The sequence below is a fragment of the Gossypium arboreum genome, chromosome 7, assembly GCF_025698485.1.
Source record: "Gossypium arboreum isolate Shixiya-1 chromosome 7, ASM2569848v2, whole genome shotgun sequence".
In the NCBI taxonomy this organism is placed as follows: Eukaryota; Viridiplantae; Streptophyta; class Magnoliopsida; order Malvales; family Malvaceae; genus Gossypium; species Gossypium arboreum.
The window spans coordinates 77,827,137-77,847,574 of NC_069076.1; the positions used below are offsets into that span (position 1 = coordinate 77,827,137).

The 20,438-nt window shown below is 32.8% G+C and overlaps 1 protein-coding gene, 2 long non-coding RNA genes and 1 pseudogene across 5 annotated transcripts; 1 reads left to right on the plus strand and 3 right to left on the minus strand.

The window, feature by feature from the left end:
- Positions 1-6,565: 6,565 nt before the first annotated feature.
- Positions 6,566-7,067, minus strand: LOC128295361 (uncharacterized). Its single transcript, XR_008285763.1, has 2 exons — positions 6,952-7,067; positions 6,566-6,853 (listed from the first exon to the last, which is right to left on the minus strand). It is a non-coding gene; the product is annotated as an uncharacterized LOC128295361 (long non-coding RNA).
- LOC108455548 (long chain acyl-CoA synthetase 1) lies at positions 6,769-13,022 on the plus strand. Of its 3 annotated transcripts, XR_008285762.1 has the most exons (21): positions 6,769-7,067; positions 7,698-7,861; positions 8,093-8,156; positions 8,237-8,326; positions 8,433-8,489; positions 8,611-8,659; positions 9,076-9,152; positions 9,240-9,279; positions 9,356-9,450; positions 9,649-9,816; positions 10,000-10,110; positions 10,495-10,582; positions 10,664-10,730; positions 10,834-10,909; positions 11,255-11,372; positions 11,608-11,853; positions 11,944-12,083; positions 12,170-12,352; positions 12,437-12,556; positions 12,644-12,743; positions 12,819-13,022. XR_008285762.1 is itself a non-coding variant. In XM_017754099.2 (20 exons), the coding sequence occupies exons 2-20, from the start codon at positions 7,707-7,709 to the stop codon at positions 12,686-12,688; spliced, it is 1,989 nt and encodes a 662-aa protein (XP_017609588.1). In that variant the 5' UTR covers positions 6,771-7,128; positions 7,698-7,706; the 3' UTR covers positions 12,689-13,022. The 3 variants fall into 3 exon arrangements, 2 of the variants coding, with proteins under 2 accessions (XP_017609588.1, XP_017609595.1); XM_017754099.2 differs by having other exon boundaries at positions 6,771-7,128; positions 12,644-13,022; XM_017754106.2 differs by having other exon boundaries at positions 6,771-7,067; positions 12,644-13,022.
- A 19-nt stretch (positions 13,023-13,041) lies between these two features.
- On the minus strand, positions 13,042-13,876 carry LOC108473792 (uncharacterized; annotated as a pseudogene).
- A 3,326-nt stretch (positions 13,877-17,202) lies between these two features.
- LOC128295156 (uncharacterized) lies at positions 17,203-18,864 on the minus strand. The gene is made up of 2 exons (XR_008285478.1): positions 18,747-18,864; positions 17,203-17,421 (listed from the first exon to the last, which is right to left on the minus strand). It is a non-coding gene; the product is annotated as an uncharacterized LOC128295156 (long non-coding RNA).
- Positions 18,865-20,438: the final 1,574 nt, after the last annotated feature.

Below are 20,438 nucleotides of genomic sequence, written 5' to 3' on the forward strand. Positions count from 1 at the left end.
GGGCTGACCCAATTACTGTCAGAAATTGGATAGATTATTCCAGCGTCCAGTAACTTTTGAACTTTTTTTTTGAAAACCTCCATAATTTGTGGATTAAGATGTCTTTGAGCTTCTCTCTTTGGGCTTATGTTTTCTTCTATCGGTATTATATGCATACAAGTTGAGGGGTTTAGCCCTTTTATATCGGCGATCGCCCATCTGATAGCCCCTTTGTAATCTCTCAAGACTCGAATTAAATTCTCCTCTTCCAATCCCAAAATTTTACTGGAAACTATTACTGGTAAAGTGTTTTCATTACCTAAATAGGCATACTTCAAGTGTTTTGGCAATGGTTTAAGCTCTTCTCTGAGCCCTACAAAATAGAAGGCAACAATTTAGTTTTAGAAGGAGAAAGTTCAAAGTACTTACCTTGGCTTCTAGGAAATTGAGGAGTATCCAATAGAATAACGGTTTTTTTAATCGGTTCTCTGAATGTCATTATCTCCTCCAATTTATCCATCGTATTGAAGTCTAAACTCTTGGAAAGTACAGCTTGTAATCCATCCCCTTTATGATACTCAAAATGAAATTTCGTTAGTGGTCCAATAGTATCAACACTACAAATATTTAACATTATATTGGGTTGACCCATTGCCTCATGAACATTAAATTTTACCACCTCACCGTCTAATTCCATAGTGAGGGTTCCACTTCAAACATAAATCCTTGTACGTGCGGTACTAAGGAATGGTCTCTCGAGTAGAATATCAGAAATATTTTTTGAGTGGTCGTCCCCCATTTCAAAGACGTAAAAGTCTGCAGAAAAATTAGTTCATTTACCTTTACAAGAACATCTTCCAACACCTCTTCTAGATATACGCATGATCTGTCTGTCAATTGAATAATCACCCCTGTTTCTTTCAAATGACCCATGTTTAGCAATTTAAAAATAGATAAAAGAATTACATTAATATATGCTCCCAAATCACACATGGCTTTATTTATGTCAATATTACTTATTTTGCAGGATATAGAAAACATACCTTGGTCCTTACACTTAGGCAGGATTTTCCTTTGTAGCATTACAGAAACATTTTTTCCTACATTCACCCATTCGTTTCCTTGGAGTTTTTTTTTTATCGATGCACAGTTCTTTCAAAAATTTTGAATAGTGTAGAACTTGTTTAATTGCATCAAGTAAAGGAATATTAATTTCTACCTTCCAGAATGTCTCAAGGATTTCTTTTTCCTCTCGTTCCTTTTTAACTTGGGCGAGCTTTCCAAGGTATGGGGGAGGTACAACAAATGGTTTATGAGGCGTCAACTCAATGAGAGTTACTGGTTCAGCTTCCTGTTCAATGTCGTGGTCACGACTCATGCTAGACACTAGTTCTGACTTTGTTCCATCTTTTATAATCACTACACTTTCATTTTGACGTGGGTTTGGCTTGGTTTGATATGGCAATTTTCCTTGGTTCTCCAAATAGCTAACCGTAAGTGGTAACTTACTTATTTGCTAGTCAATTTCTTAGAAGTGCGCCTCAAACTTTTGTTGGAATTTTTCGGTGTTAATGGCCAACCTCTCTACTATGGCTTCAATAGATGACTTTGGAGGTTGATACTGTTGAGGCGGAGGTGGTCTTGGTTGATATTGTTGATTATATTGAGAATCCGATCCATAACTCAAGTTTGAGTGATCCCTCCACCCCGTATTGTACATATTTGAATATGGATTGTAATGCCTTTGAGGTGGCCCTAAGAAGTTCCCAACGACATTTACTTGTGCAGTTGTATCCTTAAGTAAAATTGGGCATGAGTTGGTAAGATGATCAGGCTTAGTACAAATCCCACACAACTAAACTGGCTTTGTCTATCCTATAAGTATATTTTTAACCACATTAGTAAGTTCATCAATCTTATTTACTATGGAATGAATACTTAGCTCATGAACCCTTCTCGTAGGTTTCATAGGTGGTCGATACTGTTGAGAATTTGCGGCAATATTCGAAATTAATTCTCTAGCTCTTTGGGGAGACATGTTCACAAGAACCCGTCCACTAGTGGTATTAATCATCTTCATTTCCATTGAGAGTAACTCTTCGTAGAAATACTGTAAGAGTGACTGTTCAGGAATGCCATGTTGTGGGCAACTTGCGCACAACTTCTTGTATTGCTCCCAATATTCATAGAATGATTCTGCTTCTTTTTGTTGTATTACAACTATACTCCTCCTTAATTCGGCTGCTCGAGCTGCTGGGAAAAACCTGTCAAGAAAAAATTGAGACATATCAATCTAAGCATTAATAGATCCCAAAGGAATATAGAACAACCATTCTCTAGCAGAGTCAGGTAATGAAAAAGGAAAAGCCCGTAGTTTTATTTGATCCTTAGTTACTCCTTCTGGTTTCATGTTTAGACAAACCATGTGGAACTCTTTCAAATGAGTATGGAGGTTCTCGTTTTTCAAACAGCGAAAAGTAGGCAATAAATGTACTAATTTCGACTTTCACTCGAACGGTGTTTCATTTGCTGGATAAGTTATGCATAGTGGTTGCTGTTCATTTGGTGTAGCAGCAAGTTGGCATATAGTTTAATCTTCCATTTCATCTGAATCTTCAGATAAGTAAATATCTTCGGTGTAAGATCCTTCTTCAAAGTTAGGTTGTGGTTGTTTACTGCGTCGAATAGCTTCTCTTTGAAGTGTTCGAGCTAACTTTGTTCAAATGCTAGAGTCCCTGATTCTGACTTGGTCAGAAAGAAAACAAACAAAAATTAGAAAATTTCACCAATTCCCGGCAACGGCGCTAAAATTTGATGGGTGTTGAAACCACCAAATATAAATTCTTACAACAAAATAACAATATTAGCAGTATAGAGCAGTAGGGTCGAATCCACATAGACTGGCAATCTAATTTCGCCTTTTTTGTGACCAGAATTGCTGTTACGGTCACAGTTGTGCCCACGACCTATGCGTAGCAATGTTGAAAAAATAAAAATGGGGGGTTTAAATTTATAAAGATAATAAAATAAGGAAATACGAAGTGTAATAAAATAAAATAAAAACAGAATTGAAATTGAAAAAATAAATTTAAGCAAATAAAGTAAATTAGTAAATAAAATATTTTTAAGTTTGGCCTTAGTCTCGGTGTACTCCAACCTTGAATCAATCCTTGAAATGGATTTTCCATTCCAAGTGATAAACTGATTATGGCAATTAAGGATCACTCAAACCTCCAACTCTTCCTCTTGTAGTCGATCCTGGTATCACTTGCAAATCGACCCTTGTCAAATTTTCTACCACGTGGTACGTACCCGTAATTTAAGACTTCAATAGTCATGCAATCTGAAAAGCCCAACTTGAATTAACGGCCTCAACCGTATGGGTCGTTTAAATCCAATCACTATCTCCCTTGACATAATCCAACTAGCTTTTTCCAATTGAACACACCAATTTGTTTGCGAGATTTTGAATATAGCATGGCCGACTCAACTTTCCAATTGTACGCCAAATGATTCCAACCCAACGCTTACTTTTTGAATTAAAATCGAATCAACTTTAAGGGATGAATTTGTACTATCCCATACACCGGAGAGATAACGAATACCAAATTGCAAAGTAATTAATGTGGGTTCATATCTCACGATTACCTTGTCGAAGCGATAACTGGGCTAAGGCTAAAAAAAGTTTAGCTAATCATGGAAAGAATCATGCTAGAAAATAAATGGTTTAAATGGAATTGTGGACGATAGAAAGGGGCAGGGCCTTGGAAAGTAATTAAACCAAAAAGTTGAAAGTAAAAAGAAAAAAAATTGAAAGCCAGGTGTGTGTTTAATTGGTTGTAGCCACTAGGCATTTATACACATTTTTAGTGCTAAAATTTTATTAGATTTTTAATATTATCACTAAATAAATAAATAATTTAAAAATCAAATTTAAACTAGAGATTAAATTTAAACTAATTACAAAGTTTAAGCAATATTAAAAATCCTTCAATCTTTATCCAATTATCTATAATCTTTCAATCAAGTCCTTCTCTTTACTTTTTTGTTCCAATTTAGTCCATCCTTGTAAGAGTTGAAATTCAGCACACCAACTTTATTCTTAATAAAAAATTTATATTTAATAGTATTTTATTCAATAATTAATAAAATAAATATATTAAAAATAAGAATTTATCTTACTATCAAAATTAAATATTTAAACTAATTAGGAGGACCCAGTGGAACTAAATCTGAATTCAGTACGCAAACAGATTTTCCATAGGATTCTTTCATGGATCTTAAATATTCCTTCATCGTACAATTGTTTTATTTGAATAAAAACTATGCAAACAGATTTTCCTTAGGATTCAATACCAAAGAATGCTCCAGAAGCCGTAAATTATAACGCCAAATTCAATGACCATTTCTATAATTTTTTTTATTAAATTGGTGTTTATGAAATATAAGTATCTCATATTGACTAATTTTTATTTAATTTTATAAAAATATTTTAGATCTCTATTTAATTTTTTATCTTTTTAATCTTTAAATTTGTATTGTATGTAATATTCATGTGTATGCCACATTAATAATTAATTAATTTTAAAATAAAAGTATTTAGAAATATTTTTTTAATTTTAAAAAATTAATTACTGATGTAGCATCCACGTGGCAATCTTAGCAAAGTTAATAAACATTAAATTTTCATCCATTTTAAAGAGATTTGACAAACATAGCAATTTTGGAAGTCAAATAAATCATTATGCATTTTTCTATAATTGGTATTATCAATTTATTAAATTTTGCATGAACATAAAATACATCAAACAAATTACAAAATAATATATATATCTATATTACATTAAAAATTGATTGAGTTGATGTCACTTATCAACCTGAACATAACTTAATTATGAAATTGCTAAATATATATATTTATACAAAAGCAAATATTATTTAAATGGTATTTATATCTTTTATATTTTGATAAATCTAAAATTTATATACACATAATGAGAATCACATGATTTAAACTCAATACATTATAATCTTTATTATTTCAACTAAGTTTGATCTAAGATGTGTTTTGACACTATAAAGTAAGTGAATGAAAGTGTAATTAAGCTCTTGTAATTGCAAGGAATTCAAATTTGAGTAATATAATATAATTATATCGTAATTTTGTTATATACAAATATATTTTAAAAGCTTCAAGATAATTGAACTTGAATATAATTATTTATAATTACTTGCATAATTATTTTAATTTTTATATTTTTAAAATTTATACTAAATTCAATAAAATTAGTTAATTATAATAATTATCTAAACATGCCACAGCACTAATAATTATGTTGAAATTCAATTATTATATGAATTTTTAATTTGTATTTCAAATTTTATAAATTTATTACACAATCTAGTAGACAGGGCAAGTGTGATTAAATGTTGTGCCAAATGGGGAGATGGGGGGGCGGCGGCTTTGTGGGCACCGAAATATTCGTACGACGTCGATTGCCCATCCTTATCTATAAAACTAACAAAGTTTCTTTCTCTTGTATTCTGAACTTTAGCTGGAAGCTTTACTGGTTGCCGCTAGATTTTAGGACAGTCTCCTACGCAATAAAGTAAATAAATTTTCCAAAGAAAAAAGTAAATAAAAATATTCGAAAGTATAATAACTAGTTAAATTAAAAGTATTTAGGTAATAATTAATAGAAGGAAAAATTGATAACTTCTTACAAAAACTGATAAATCTTTTTTTCTCAAATCTTTTAAAGAAATATTAATACTTTATTTTATTATGAATTTATTTATTTTAAACTTTCTCCTCTTAACTTATAAGTAAGAAGATAATACATTTTAGTGTCTTTCAAACTCACGCCTTCTTATATCAATAATAATATCTAAAATACTTGAGTTGAGACCAATCTATTTTTATTTTTAAATATAAAAGTATCCTTTTCATTTTAGAAAAATTAACGTAAATTTACCATTCTGCCATTAACCAAGGGCACAATGATGGCAAAGTTGGTTGAAATCAATAAATTCAACTCATTTCATTCATAATTTTTTTTATTTTTAAAAATTTATTTTTCTTTCTCAATATAATGTTTTTGATGAATATTTTAAATATTTTAATTAATTAAATTTTATAAAAAATTAATTTCCTATCAAAAGTTAAAATATAACTATTTTATAGATACTCTAAAATACAAATATTATTTTTCTAAATAATAATAAAATATCTGAATATAATCTTGAATCATCTATTTTCAGAATTATTCATTTATAAATATTTTACTCAAATATTATGTTTCAGTAAAGAATTTTATATAAAGAGTTGAACTGTATTTTACCCTACTAAAAAGTAAATAATATATTAAATCAAAGATCTAATTAATTTTTTATTAAAATAATCTATTTTATTATAAAATATTGACGTAATTGAAACTAAAGTAAGACACATAGCATGTCAAATACATTACATGTTGACATAAAGAGGCTATTTTAAGTAAAATGAATAAAATTTTAACCAATGAGATGTATGAAACTGTTGACAGGAAATGAAATAGATAGAAGTTTTTATGTGAAGGGACTAATATTAGCAACCCGATAATCACACATTATCATTTAATTTATTTATTTATTTTTAAGTAAAAATATAATAAAATACAAATAAACTGGCTTTATAAGTCTTTGACGCTTGTCGGAAAGAATTATATCCAAAGAAAAAACTAATCAAAATCAATTACATTTACAGCAAGGCACCTCCACCCACTTTTATTTTTTATTTTTTATACAACCTCCACCCTCTCTTTCACTACACAGTATAGCGTAATAATAACCCACAACTTTCCAGTTTGGAATTGTTGATTGGTCGGAACAAATTCTGCGAAAAAAAAGAAATTGTCAAAGTTCCCGTGAAAGATTTTAAGCTAAAAGCCTAAAGAGTGCAATTAATGTTTGCAGTTAATGGAAGTACTTAACACACTGTATGCCTGTTTCAACGAACTCATTAACGATGGCCATGAAACTCGCTTCCGAATCTCCCTTTCTTCCCTTAAATTCATGACAATCCTCGGAGCCTTTCACGATTCCACTTTGTAAGCAAACTCCCCCCTTACCTTCGTTTCTTCTTAACTCTGGGGTTTCTCTACTTTTCTTGTAAGCATCTGTTTCTGAGTTTATTTTCTTATATTGAATTTCGTTTTGTTCTATAAGTTGCCATTTTGCCAATGGTTTTATCTTTAACTTTTGGGTTATATATAATACGGTGGGGTGCTGTGGGTATTAGTTTTCACTTTTAGCAGTCCTTATATATAGTATAATATATGGTGGGCTGTGGGTATTAGTTTTAAGTGTTCACTTGCTTTGGAAATTAAGGATTTTTTATGTTCTCTGTCAACAGGTGAAATTATCAGAATTTCACTTGTTTGAATTGTACTTTTTGGTCTTTGATTTGATTAGAAGTGGATTTAACATTTGTTTAGTTTGAATCCTGTTGCAGTTTTGTCCACATTTCTTAGCAACTTTCATGACTTTTCTTCTTTTTTTGAAATAAACTTCCATGGCTTTTAATTTTCAGAATATTGTAGTTGACCTTTAATATTTTAGTTATTGCTATTTATTGAATTTGTTGCCGTATTGTTGAACTGTGTATGCTTGAATTTTCTTTATTTTTGGACTTTTGTAAGTCTCTTTTAAGTGCCTAGAGTTTTGTTTTCCCTGCACAGGTTCTAAAGATGGAAAATATGAAGGTTTTTTCAGTTAAGGTGGAGGATGGAAGGGAAGGACGAGATGGGAAGCCATCAGTTGGTCCCGTGTACCGTAACCTACTCGCCAAGCAAGGATACCCTCCACCTGATCCTGAGATGTCTACCACATGGACTCTTTTCAGGTAACTTAATATGTTGCACTTGTATTTTTACTTTTTGATGTTACAGTACAGGCTTTTACATTGATCAAAAGCCAGTATCATTAACATACTAGAGTAGGAATTTGCATTGAAAATGCCTGCTGGAAGGCCTTATTGCTTAACTGATTATACTAATACAGTTCTAGATTATCCTTTCACGAACTAAATATCTTAGCATTCATGAATTTTGACAACAAGATAGATATTCTGCAGTTCATCTGTTGAGAAGTACCCTGGAAACAGGATGCTTGGATGGCGAAAATTTGTCAATGGCAAGGTTAAATTTATGTTCAATACAAGATTTCATAATTTGTACCAGATTTGTTCTAGCTGTTTCTCACTTTGTTTATCATTTAGGTGGGTCCTTATATCTGGAAAACATATAAGGAAGTTTATGATGAAGTTCTGCATGTTGGTTCTGCATTGCAAGCATCTGGTGCTGAACCTGTAAGCATAAACATATGTCAATTTTCTGATGCCTTGGAGACAAAGCGATTTTATTGTTTAGTCTGAATCTTTCCTCGCTACAGTTTTACTCACATATTTGTTGCAGGGATGTCGGGTTGGGATTTATGGAGCAAACTGCCCGCAGTGGATTATGGCAATGGAGGTCTGCTTTCAGATTTTGGCTATTGTATCAATTATGATAATGCTTTTAAAAGTAGTGACCTTTCAAGTTCCCTTTCAGCACTCGTTAGAATGGTCCTTTAACAACTTTTTCCAACGTGTAGGCCTGCGGTGCCCACGGTTTGGTTTGTGTGCCTCTCTATGATACACTAGGTAATTGCCTCTTGAGAAATTTCCTTCTTTTGAAGCAAATTCTATGATCTCTCTTTGCTCAAGAAGCTTCTTTTTTTCCCTTAATTTAATGCCTAACATTTTAGATTCTTACCTTCCCCCATTGTCTATTGCCATTGCAGCAGTGAAACTTTGGGGCTAGCTTTTACAAAAGCAGTTCCAAGTGTCCATGGCCATCACTCTTCTTAAATCCTATTATACTGAAACCTTTTCTAGCTAATAAGTTAATTTACCTCTAGGAGCTTCTTATTGATCTTCGTGGAAGGTGTTTCTACCACACATGATGTTGTACATAGTTTTTGGACCATCAAGATGCCTGCTATCTATAGGTCTCACTGTTGATTTGAATAGTATAGAATATTAAGCTTAAGGTTCATCTCCCTTTAACTTGTGTGCAGGGTCTGGAGCTGTAAATTTTATCATAGACCATGCAGAGGTTGATTTTGTATTCGTTCAAGACATAAAAGTAAAAGAAGTAAGGTTTAGGTTTTGACTTATGCCCTTTTCCATACACTTCTCCAATTTCAGAATCAACATTCTAATGTTTCCCATGCCTTTGCAGCTTTTGAATCCTAATTGTAAATCGGCTCAACGGCTGAAAGGTGAAAAATGAGTAAATAAACTTTAGTTTGCTGAAACTGCTTGAAGGCTCTATGCTAAGTTTTTCTCTGGTGGCAGCAATTGTTTGCTTCACATCGTTGGCTGAAGAAGACAATGCTAAGGCATCTCAAATGGGGATTAAGACATACTCGTGGACTGAGTTTCTCCACATGGTTAGGTTTCACTCTTAATAACTATACTCTGAGAGAGAGGGATTGAAAACTAATCGTCTATTTCACATTGATTTTGCATAAAAAATTATCATAGTAAGATCTCTCGATACTCATGTTCACCTTTTTAAATGTTGTGAGAGAAATGTTGAATCCACTTTTTCATTTTCATTTTCCTGTCTGTGCCTATTGTTTCATCAGGGAAAGGAAAACCCTTGGGAGATTTCACCACCTCAACCATTTAGCATTTGCACCATTATGTATACAAGTGGAACCAGCGGAGATCCTAAAGGCGTTGTTTTAACACACGAAACAATGGCAACATTTGTATGTGGAGTTGATCTTTTCTTGGATCAATTTGAGGACAAGGTATACTTAATTCTGGAACTTAATATAAACAATCTCTTCAAAATAGCAATCTGCTCCTCTTGTTCAAAGTAACACTGCTGTGTCCTTTCTTGCTCACATTTACTTCAGGATCAATTTCAAGTGTGCCTTTCGTTTTAACATATAATGTTGGTTCACCTTCCTGATATATCGTTTGTTAAACAGATGACAGTGGATGATGTGTATTTGTCCTTCCTGCCCCTTGCTCATATCCTTGACCGCATGATAGAAGAATATTTTTTCCATAGAGGAGCATCCGTTGGCTACTACCATGGGGTTTGCTACTGGAGCTCTGTTTCTTTAAGGAACTCTTTAGTTGAGGAAATGTAAAATCAGTCCTAGGCGAGAGGGGGTGTTAAAGAACTTATGAACTTGTAATCAATAACATCAATGAAGTTTATTAGTCATTAGAAGGTGTTAAAATCATGGGAATGGTGCTTATTATGCCACTGCCAGGTACGGTGATGGTGGAATTATTTAGATACATATAAGCATAGGATCAGATGAGGGGAAAGAGAAGACGGGAGGTGGTCATCTCGATCCATGACTGGAACTTCTCTTATGAATTTCCATATTACATTAAAATTTTGCTTGGTTTCTTATTCTTTTTGTTTAAAACTTAATTGTAACTTAATGTGAAAAATATGTTGGTTCTTACAGAACTTGAAGGAACTGCGGGATGACATAATGGAGTTGAAACCCACATTTTTAGCAGGTGTACCTCGAGTTTATGATATGATTCATGAAGGCAAGTGATTGGAAAACCATTATCTTCTGATCAATTTTTAAGTAACAATGATTTGTTCGTCAAAGTTAATCCGTGTTTCAGGTATTCAAAAAGCACTGCAAGAACTAAGTCCATTGAGGAAGTGGATTTTTGATGCTCTCTACAAACAGTAAGACAATGCTCCCTACAAAGAGTAACACAACTCCTCCTACTTGTAGTAGAAGTGCATATAGAATAACCATGGGGCTGATGCATGCGTGTTTTGTTTACAGCAAACTTTCTTGGATGAATAAAGGGTATAAGCAAAAATTTGCATCTCCTTTAGCAGATTTGTTGGCCTTCAGGAAGGTAATGTCTTATCTCCTTCAGAAACCAAACTTCTAAACAGAAAATTTGGCCATATTTCGAAGCTTGATGGGTTCCATACATATACCCAACAATATGAAACATCGATTAACGGGTCCAGATCACATTAATACTTGTTCATTGGGCTTTGCATTATTCTAAACGGATATACAATTTCGGTGCCAACTTATCATTGGCTCTAGTATTCTGAAGACTGGTCCAAACCGGCCCAGTTCTCCCCGGTGTATGCCTTTGTCGTTCCCTTGAGTAGTGTGTACTCTTAAGCTTTGGGGAAAATAACCTCTCGACTATCTAATGTGTTATCATCTCTTTTTCCATTTCTACAAGGTCAAAGCTAAGTTAGGTGGTCGGCTTCGGTTGTTACTATCCGGAGGTGCACCATTGAGCTCTGAAGTTGAAGAATTCCTGCGGGTCACTTGTTGTGCCTTTGTTGTCCAAGGCTATGGTAATTTCCTGTCTATTGGAGTATGGAAAATAACGGCAGGCTATCTATGTCATATTTAAAACAAGGGAATAGAAAAAAAAAGAAAAAGAAAAGAATGGGCATGTCTTAGTTATATATAAAGTTCCCTGATCCTAGCACTAGTGCTTATTACCGTCAGGTGCATATGTTGCCTTAGTTGTAATTTTCTTATACAGATAATCTGCACATTGAACAATTTGTATTGTGATAATTATAGGATTGACTGAAACATGTGGAGCTTGCACTATTGGTTTTCCGGATGAGATGTGCTTTGTTGGTACTGTCGGGTCTCCAGCTGTGTACAACGACTTGCGCTTAGAGGAGGTTTCAGACATGGGCTATGATCCACTCGGAAATCCTCCCTGTGGTGAGATATGCGTGAAAGGAAAGACTATTTTCTCTGAGTACTACAAAAACCCTGAACTGACAAGAGAATCTTTCAAGGATGGATGGTTTCATACAGGTTAGGCGGTTCGATTTCCAGTCAAATTCTCAAACTGAAATTTTAATCACCAATCTTCAATTCTAATTCTGACATTCTTGACATTCTCAGGAGACATAGGCCAAATGCTTCCTAATGGAATTGTTAAGGTTATTGATAGGAAGAAAAATCTTATTAAGCTCTCCCAGGGAGAGTATGTCGCACTAGAGTACTTGGAAAATGTTTACGGAGTCACTCCAATCATCGATGATGTGAGAATCTCCATTGATCGACTCCTTTATTGATTTCGCAACAAAGTAATGCCCTTTAATCAAATTTAAAAAACAAATTTCTTTAGGTATGGGTCTATGGAAACAGCTTCAAATCAATGCTAGTTGCAGTGGTTGTGCTACATGAAGAAAATGCTAAAAAATGGGCTGAGTTGAATGGTTACACTGTTTCACTCTCTGAGCTCTGTTCTCTGAGTAAGCTTCAGAATTATGTCCTCTCAGAGCTCAAATTCACAGCTGAGAAAAACAAGGTAACATCTACTTTAGTTTTCTTCCTCTACATCTTTCTTTACATTTTTTTCCATTAACATTTTGTTTGCATATTTGAACACCAGATGAGAGGTTTTGAGTATATCAAAGGAGTGATTTTGGAAGCCCGGGCTTTCGACATGGAGCGAGATCTAGTGACTGCAACATTGAAGAAAAAAAGAAACAATCTGCTCAAATATTATCAGGTAATGTGTGCATGATTTTTCATTCATATATGCTTCTTGTTAGTTACCAGGTGACTTACCAAGTTACTTCACATGATGTTTGAACAGGCTGAAATAGATGCACTCTACCATAACTTGACTACAAAAAAATGAAAAGCCGAAGTAGTATGCTTGTGCCATACCCCCACGGTTTATCGTCATCCTATAGGTGAAAATGGTGTTGAATGCCTATGCTTAATGCATAATATAAGTAATAATTGTCGTTAACTGGTTTTCAATATAGAATTCAGAAGGCACAAGTTGCATTTCAGTGGGGAAAGGAAGAAGATATTATGGTGATATTAGCACAACAAAAGTTGAAAATTTAATCATACGCGTGGGTGTTTCACCTTCTTATTTATTTGTATTATTCACCTATACTTTTGAGTTGGTAATATGTATTTTATATATTTTCATTTAGAAAAACTCATTTCAGAATTGACAAAAACGCAATGGCTATGTCTATTCACTACTGGAAAAACACAAATTTCACCATACTTGTTCATCCACTCACATATGCTTGAGAAGCCCTTTCATCTTCCTTGAAAAGCTTGTGACCAATCCTGTACAAAGCATATGCATCAATACATGCAAACTTAACCTGATCCTCGTCAAGAAACCTAGTTTATTGAGGCACTCATCATCACTTGGTCTCCATTTATGGAGCCCCACCAATCTGTTAGCAAGAACTTTCAAACCAGGCTTCCCATAGTAGCTGAGTGGGAACCATGCCTTAACCAAGGAACGAACATCAATAATCCTTCCGCAACTCAGTCCATACTCATTCTGGAGTTTAAACACAGTCTCTTCAATTTCGATTCCCACAAAAACCACGTCCGTGTCACTGAGAAAGGTTTTGATGGACTGAGGCATGTGGTTAATGTGGAGGAGCTGAATAACGAGGCACATGGTGTCAACACAGAGTTGTAGAGTGGCAATTTTGTTGCTCATTGATCTTATTGGATGAGATTTCCATTTACAGTTTAGCCCTGCAATAGTAAGTTTTTGCCCATTGAACATGAACTTGGATCGAACCTGGAGAACCCAAATTTCTGCTACAGAAGCCTCGTCAGTGACGGTTGTTTCAATAATTTTGGCATTGAAGGGAACCAAGTGAGTGTAATAGCCCATTTCTCACAACCAAAATGTTAAAGCTCCTCTGTATACCAGTTACTAATTTAAGAAATTCCATGAGTGGCTGCATTTATTAGAATAGGGAAACTAAAGGGACTTTGACTCCATTCACTTTTGTGGAGCCTGCATGTAATTTTTTGATTAATGCTCAGCTTTGAACTTTTTTTTTTTCACACGTTTTGGAGGATGAAGGAATTTTAATTTTATAACGTCAATGAAATGATGCCTTTTGGGTTAAATAAAAAATTAGCTCTTAAATTATAGCAATTTTCCCAATTAAATACTTAAAAGTGATATTTAACTTTGATTGGATTATCCTTCATAAAAAGATAATTAAATTTCATCTTCTTCCAAAAAAGAAATTCTTTCAACTATTCTTAAAACCAAAACGCAGCATGGATGACATTTGTGCATGGGTTTAGTGATGCATTTGAAGAAAAGAAAATCATGCACCAACAAGATTCAAGGACAAATTTTTTGCAAAGAGATTGAAAGGGATTTAAGATTTTAGTAGAAATGGGATGGAACTTCAAATTTTAAGTCAAGTAACCCCCACTGTTTATAATGTGGGTATGCCCTTAGATTTGCCCCCAGCCCTCACATTAAAGTGTTCTGTTTTGTCATATTTCACCAGGATTGTATTTACTAGTCAAACATTGCATATATTCACCATAATTTCTTTCAATTATGCACAAAACAGTAGGGAAGGTTTTATTTTTTCAGTTTAATATTAAATATAAATTTCTAATTTAACTAAAAATGTCATTAGTCAAGATAAGCGTTTTTGCCGAGCCGAACATAATAGTTAGGATTGGTTTGGAGCAAAAATTCTGCCCCTCCCCATGCCCCACTTATAATATGTTGACACGTGTTTAAATTCATTTTATTTTACATCGTTAAGTTTTTTTTTTTGAATTACAATAATATGTCAAAGCCTAAATAATCAATACAATTAATGCGACTTAAACTCAAGTCATACTTGAAGCAGTGAACAGCTTTGATCATCAGCCCATTTCATGTTAGGTTTTAACTTCTCACTAAATAAAAGGGAAAAAAAAAAGTCAGTCTAAAAGAAAAACAAAATGAATCAGTGGCTTCTTTAGTCTAAAAGATCCAACGTTTTTATCTTGCCTATAATCTGAACGAGAAGCTCTTCTAGTGTTATTTCCACCATCTTTTCCTTTCTTTCTTTTTTTTTTTTTTGTATCAAAAGAGAAAAATTAGAAAAATATGGGTGCTCTGAATCATGTTTCTGATCTGTATGATTGCTCTCATAACAGTTTCATCTTCTTCGAGCCATGGTGTGCCTCGGCTGTCGGCTCAGACCGTTGATTCTCACGACAGCAACAACAATCTCACGATGAGGAATCGAATTGTTAGCCGCAGTTCTGAGTTCTATTTTGAATACACTATATGATTGAAGAAGAGAGTGAATGTGTGAAATTCTATAGCAGAAGAAATGAGTTTTTCTTTAAAAATTGTCAAATCATTAATTTATCTAAGTTTCTATCAATTGAGTAATTGAAAGCTTGATGTAAACTTAAAAATGACAGTCAAGTATAACATGATATTGGAACCTTCTTTGCTCTCTCCCACTCTATTCCATAAATTGTTAAGGTATCTTCTGGTTAGGTTCAAAAGCTTGCTATTACAATGAGGCAACACCTTTTTTTCCAATATCAAAGGTTGTTCTCTTTGCTATTTCAAAGAGGAGAAAGAGAACAACGAGTCCTCAAGCACAGGGCGGATTGAAATCAAAGTATTAAACCTTTGTTGGAAGGAGGTGGAAGAGAAATAATTATCTTGTGAAGGAAGAAACAACCTTGGGAAGGAATTTGAAAATGAACTCACTTGTATTATACTTTTGTGTCTTTCACTCTCTCTTGTTATGCTTCATCACATACAACTCTTTATATGAAGGTTGTAAGTGATTATTGGTTTCAATACATTCATGTATACTAATTAAATACATTCATGCATGAGCACTATATTCGTCCACTCGAAATTCATTCATTAAATACATATACATGTACATAAATGAGCAAATATATTTTAGAATATTCAAATTATAATATCCAACACTTCCTTTAATTTGAACTTTTCTTGATTACTCCAAGTTTTCCATGAATTCTTCAAAAATCTTCAACCTTGAGAGGTTTTGTAAAAATATCTCCCACTTGATCTTGAGTATTCACAAACTTAAGCTTCACTTCCTTCTTGATAATATGCTCCCTGATAAAATGGTATATTGTGTCTTTATGTTTGCTTCAATTATGGAACACAAGATTTTTCGTGAGTGCTTGTACTAACTTGTTATCAATGCAAATTTTGGTTGCTCTCTCTTGTTCTTTCAAAAATCCTCTAAGCCAAATAGCATGACAAGTACAAGAAGTTGCTGCCACATATTGAGCATCACAAGTTGAAAGTGTCACAATGGGTTGCTTCTAGTGGTGTTTTTTCTATCATCAATGTCACTGGAAAAATCACTATCACAAAATCCCATGAGTTAAAGATGAGTAGAATGACCCAAATTCAATTGTACCTTTTAGGTAACAAAGAATCCTTTTAGCAACCTTCATGTGAGGTAACATAGAAGCTTCAAAGTACGACTCACTACTTTAACTGCAAATAGGACATTAGGTCTTGTACATGTCAAGTATCTCAAACTTCCTACATGACTTTTGAAAAGAGTTAGATTTTTCTTTATTTCATCATCAAACTTTGAAAACTTCCTTCCACACTCCATTGGAGTATTAACATGATTGCAGTCAAACATTTTGAATTTCTTCAATACTTGCTTTGCATAGCCTTCTTACGTGATGAATATGTTGTTGGAAAAAATCTGGTTTGAAAATGATTTTCTTACACAACGGAAAATAAAAATTTTGAAAACTAACCCAATTTGTGATATTTATAGCAATAAACTCTAGAGCGAAATCGTACTTGTGTTTTTGGATAGACGGATAATTGTCATTCTCGACTTTCAACCAAACGATCTTCTTCGCTATTCTCATACCATGAACTGCTTCAAGTGTGGGCTCGAACAAATCGAATCAAACACAGAACCAAAAATATTTTCTTTACTTTCAATAGGAAAGTAAATCTTTCTTAAATAGAAACTGGTAGAATTGCAATCTCAAAAAATAAAATTTATTCTTAAAAATAAATTTTCACTACTTTCTGCCAAAATAAAAATATTGAAACTTTATAGAAACTTGTGTTTTTCTTTTTTTTTTTTTTTTTGGTGTGATTTGAAACCTACCAGTGTCATCTATTTATAGGGAGAGTTGGTAGAATCCTGGTTGGAGTGGTAGTGTAACGTCCCCTAACCCTATACCGTCACCGGAACAGGGTTACGAGACATTACCAGTCAGTACAGTCCAATTTCGATCATTAATTAAAATAAATATTCACACACATCCTAGTTTTAAGATGTCGTCCCTTTAATGGGCCCTCGCGGTCCAATAAGAACAGTAAATTCAATTCGGGACTAATTTAGAATCACTACGAATTTTTTTTTTTTAGTAAATTTCAAAATTCATACTACATACCGTTGCCAACCATAATTTACTCATTTCATCAATACTTCTATAACCTAAATGACTCTCATAAAACGTCCTAGGTACATGCCATTATCAATACTCAACATACTTTACCTTAATGAATTCGGGATCGTCTTGGGATGCTGATTCAACGTACTATCTTTACTCAACCTGCGCACGGAAACAAACCGTACGCTGAGTATGGTATACTCAGTGGTATTTCTATAATCTGAACACTTAAACAATTATAAAACGTATTAATTTATATATATATATTGAACTATTCAAACTCAATGAGAATTCAAACATTCACTTTCCAACCAAATATTTTGGTCTACTTTAAATTCAAAATCATTTATTATTTTTCAATCGCAATTAATCAATCAGTAATGTTCATTAACTCTCAGAACAATTATTTATTCAAGAATATCGGTTATTCGGTAAAAATCAAATATTCAAGAATAACCGTTATTCAAGAATATCAATTATTCAGTAATAATCAGTTATTTTATACCTTAATTTACTCACAATTCAATTTTATTAAACCATATTCAACTATACACTTATCAATCATATTCCATTTTAATTCATTTCAATAATAGTCAATTTCATTTATATCATATCAATTTACTATCCTTGATAGCTTTCAGTATATACATACGATTCATATATCTCAAATCACATTTCAATCCATCAAGTGGCATCATATATCATCAATTCGAACTCCAATCATTTCATGAACCTTTGGTTCATATTTTCAATTTCATATCTAAATTTTCAATTCTCAATTCAATTTCTCGTTTCATTTCAATAGCTTGATCAATCAAATTTATTCGATTTATCTTTCACTTATTTACCCCTATTAACAAACCCGGACTTTGACGGATACACGGATTCCAACCCAAACACACCATGCGGCACATTGTGCCTAAAACGGTACATAGTACCGATCGTTATACAACACATAAAGTGCCTAAAACGACACACGAGGTGCTCGATACGACACACGAGGTGCACGAAATCGACACATAAAGTGCACGATTGATAAAGCCGCAAATCTCGTACACTTCCAAATCCTATGGCATGCCAATTATATCCGACTCAAATTTCGACTAGTTAATAGGGTATTTCATTCACTTTCTCAATTTAATAATTCTTTCATCAATATCTCATTCGATAATTACACATATTTACCCATTTTCACAATTCATACAATTTCATTCAATTCAACAAATATATTTCAATTATGCACATTAATTCATAATTCAATACAATTCAATTTACGTTTCAATACCAAATATTCAAATTTCTACATAAGTCATATATATTATATAATTCAATCAATATAAATTCAATCAATATAAATTCAATAAATTCATCGCATACCAAAATCAATCCATTCCAATTGTAAAACATCATAATTCTAACACTAACAATTGCCATATGTATATAAATATGACAAATAATAACTAAGTTTAGATTATAGAAATACAAACCGTAATTTTCGAGCTAACTCCCGTTGACTTTGTCTTGTCATTTCTTAGCCGAGATTTCCGGTACCACATTGACTATTAAAGCTTAAAGCTTCAAACCTTTAATTTTCCTTTTTCTTTTCTTTCTTTCTTTCTCCCTGCTTTCTTCTCTGCTTTCGTTTCTTCTATTCATTTCTTATGTTTCTTTACTTATTTATATAATATATAATATATAATATATAATATAATATAATATAATATAATATAATATATATTTTAACACATAAAAATCTCGATTTTTATGTTTATGTCATCTCACTTAGGACAAATAGCATAATTGCCATTTTGGTCCTCTTCATTTTCTTTTAATCTACAATTTAACTTTCATCCTTTATTCAATTTAGTCCTTTTTCTTAATTACTCTTAATTAAATTAAATTCACTTAATTAAACTCTAATTAACTACTCATTTTACTTCGTAAATATTTTTAATAAATATTTACGAATCCATTTTTCAGAAACGGAGACCCGAAAATATACTTTTCGGTAACGGTAAAATTCGGGTCGTTACAATTCTCTCCCCCTTAAGAAATTTTGTGCTCGAAATTTGCCTAAAAGAGAGGTGGGGGTATAAGTACAAAGATCTCGCTGTTCCTTTCGGTTCCCATATTGCTTCCTCAATATTATGACATTACCGCTCGGGCTAGTATCTCAACCGGCTCTTTTTTCATACTATAGATTACATCAAATCTCAATATCCTTTGTCGATATAACATGCAAGAGATTTGATCTCTATAATTTTCTGAGCTTTAAATCATGAAAAATTATCATAAACTTTCTGCAACTTCAGAAGCAAAACCAAACAATATTTTACCGGTCTGAATTTTCTACAACTTCATATAGCCCAACAGAACAAGAACTCAATTTCTTTTTCAACCTGATCTTTAATTTTTTTTTCAAACTGAATCTTTAAGAAATATCATATCACTAACAAAATACTCAATATCCCAACGTTTCAAGTATATATATAATTTCTCTCTGTCAAAACTGCTTTCAGTCTATTTCGAATTACTTCCATTTTTCTTCAATTTCACGAATCAAACAGCTCCGCATATTCTTTTTCAAAAATAGAGATAATTCCAACTTAGACTTCATAAAAATTCTATCACATTTCCATTCTGATGTCACCACTGGTTGTAACAGTTTTGAAGATATTTGTACCTAATATAAATATTTATATACAAATTCAAAGTATTGCTTTTCTTTTCTCAGTCTTCAATACATCTGTCTCAAATCACTGTACATCTTATTCTTCCAGAATGCATAGACATAGTACTACTATAATTTCATGCAAATTCTCCTGTATAAGTTCTGAATCTCTCTGTTCAGCTTTTATTTCTAAATAGCAAACAACCATCATATCCAATCCGAAATGTTTAATCAGAAATCTGTATACTATATCCATTTAACCGATAACTCATTGCTACATTTCTGAACGTGCAGACCTACTGTAGGGAAGTAAGTTTAACATTTATTTCAACTAGAATTGAGCGATCATCAGATAATGACAATCGAGTGTTCATAGCTCATAACACAAAACAAATCTTTCAATTTGAATATACATGCATTCATTTGTCTTCTCGGATGATAATTAATTATCATATCTTGATCTTTTAATGCAAGAACAATAACTACCACTTCCGAATCAGGTATCAAA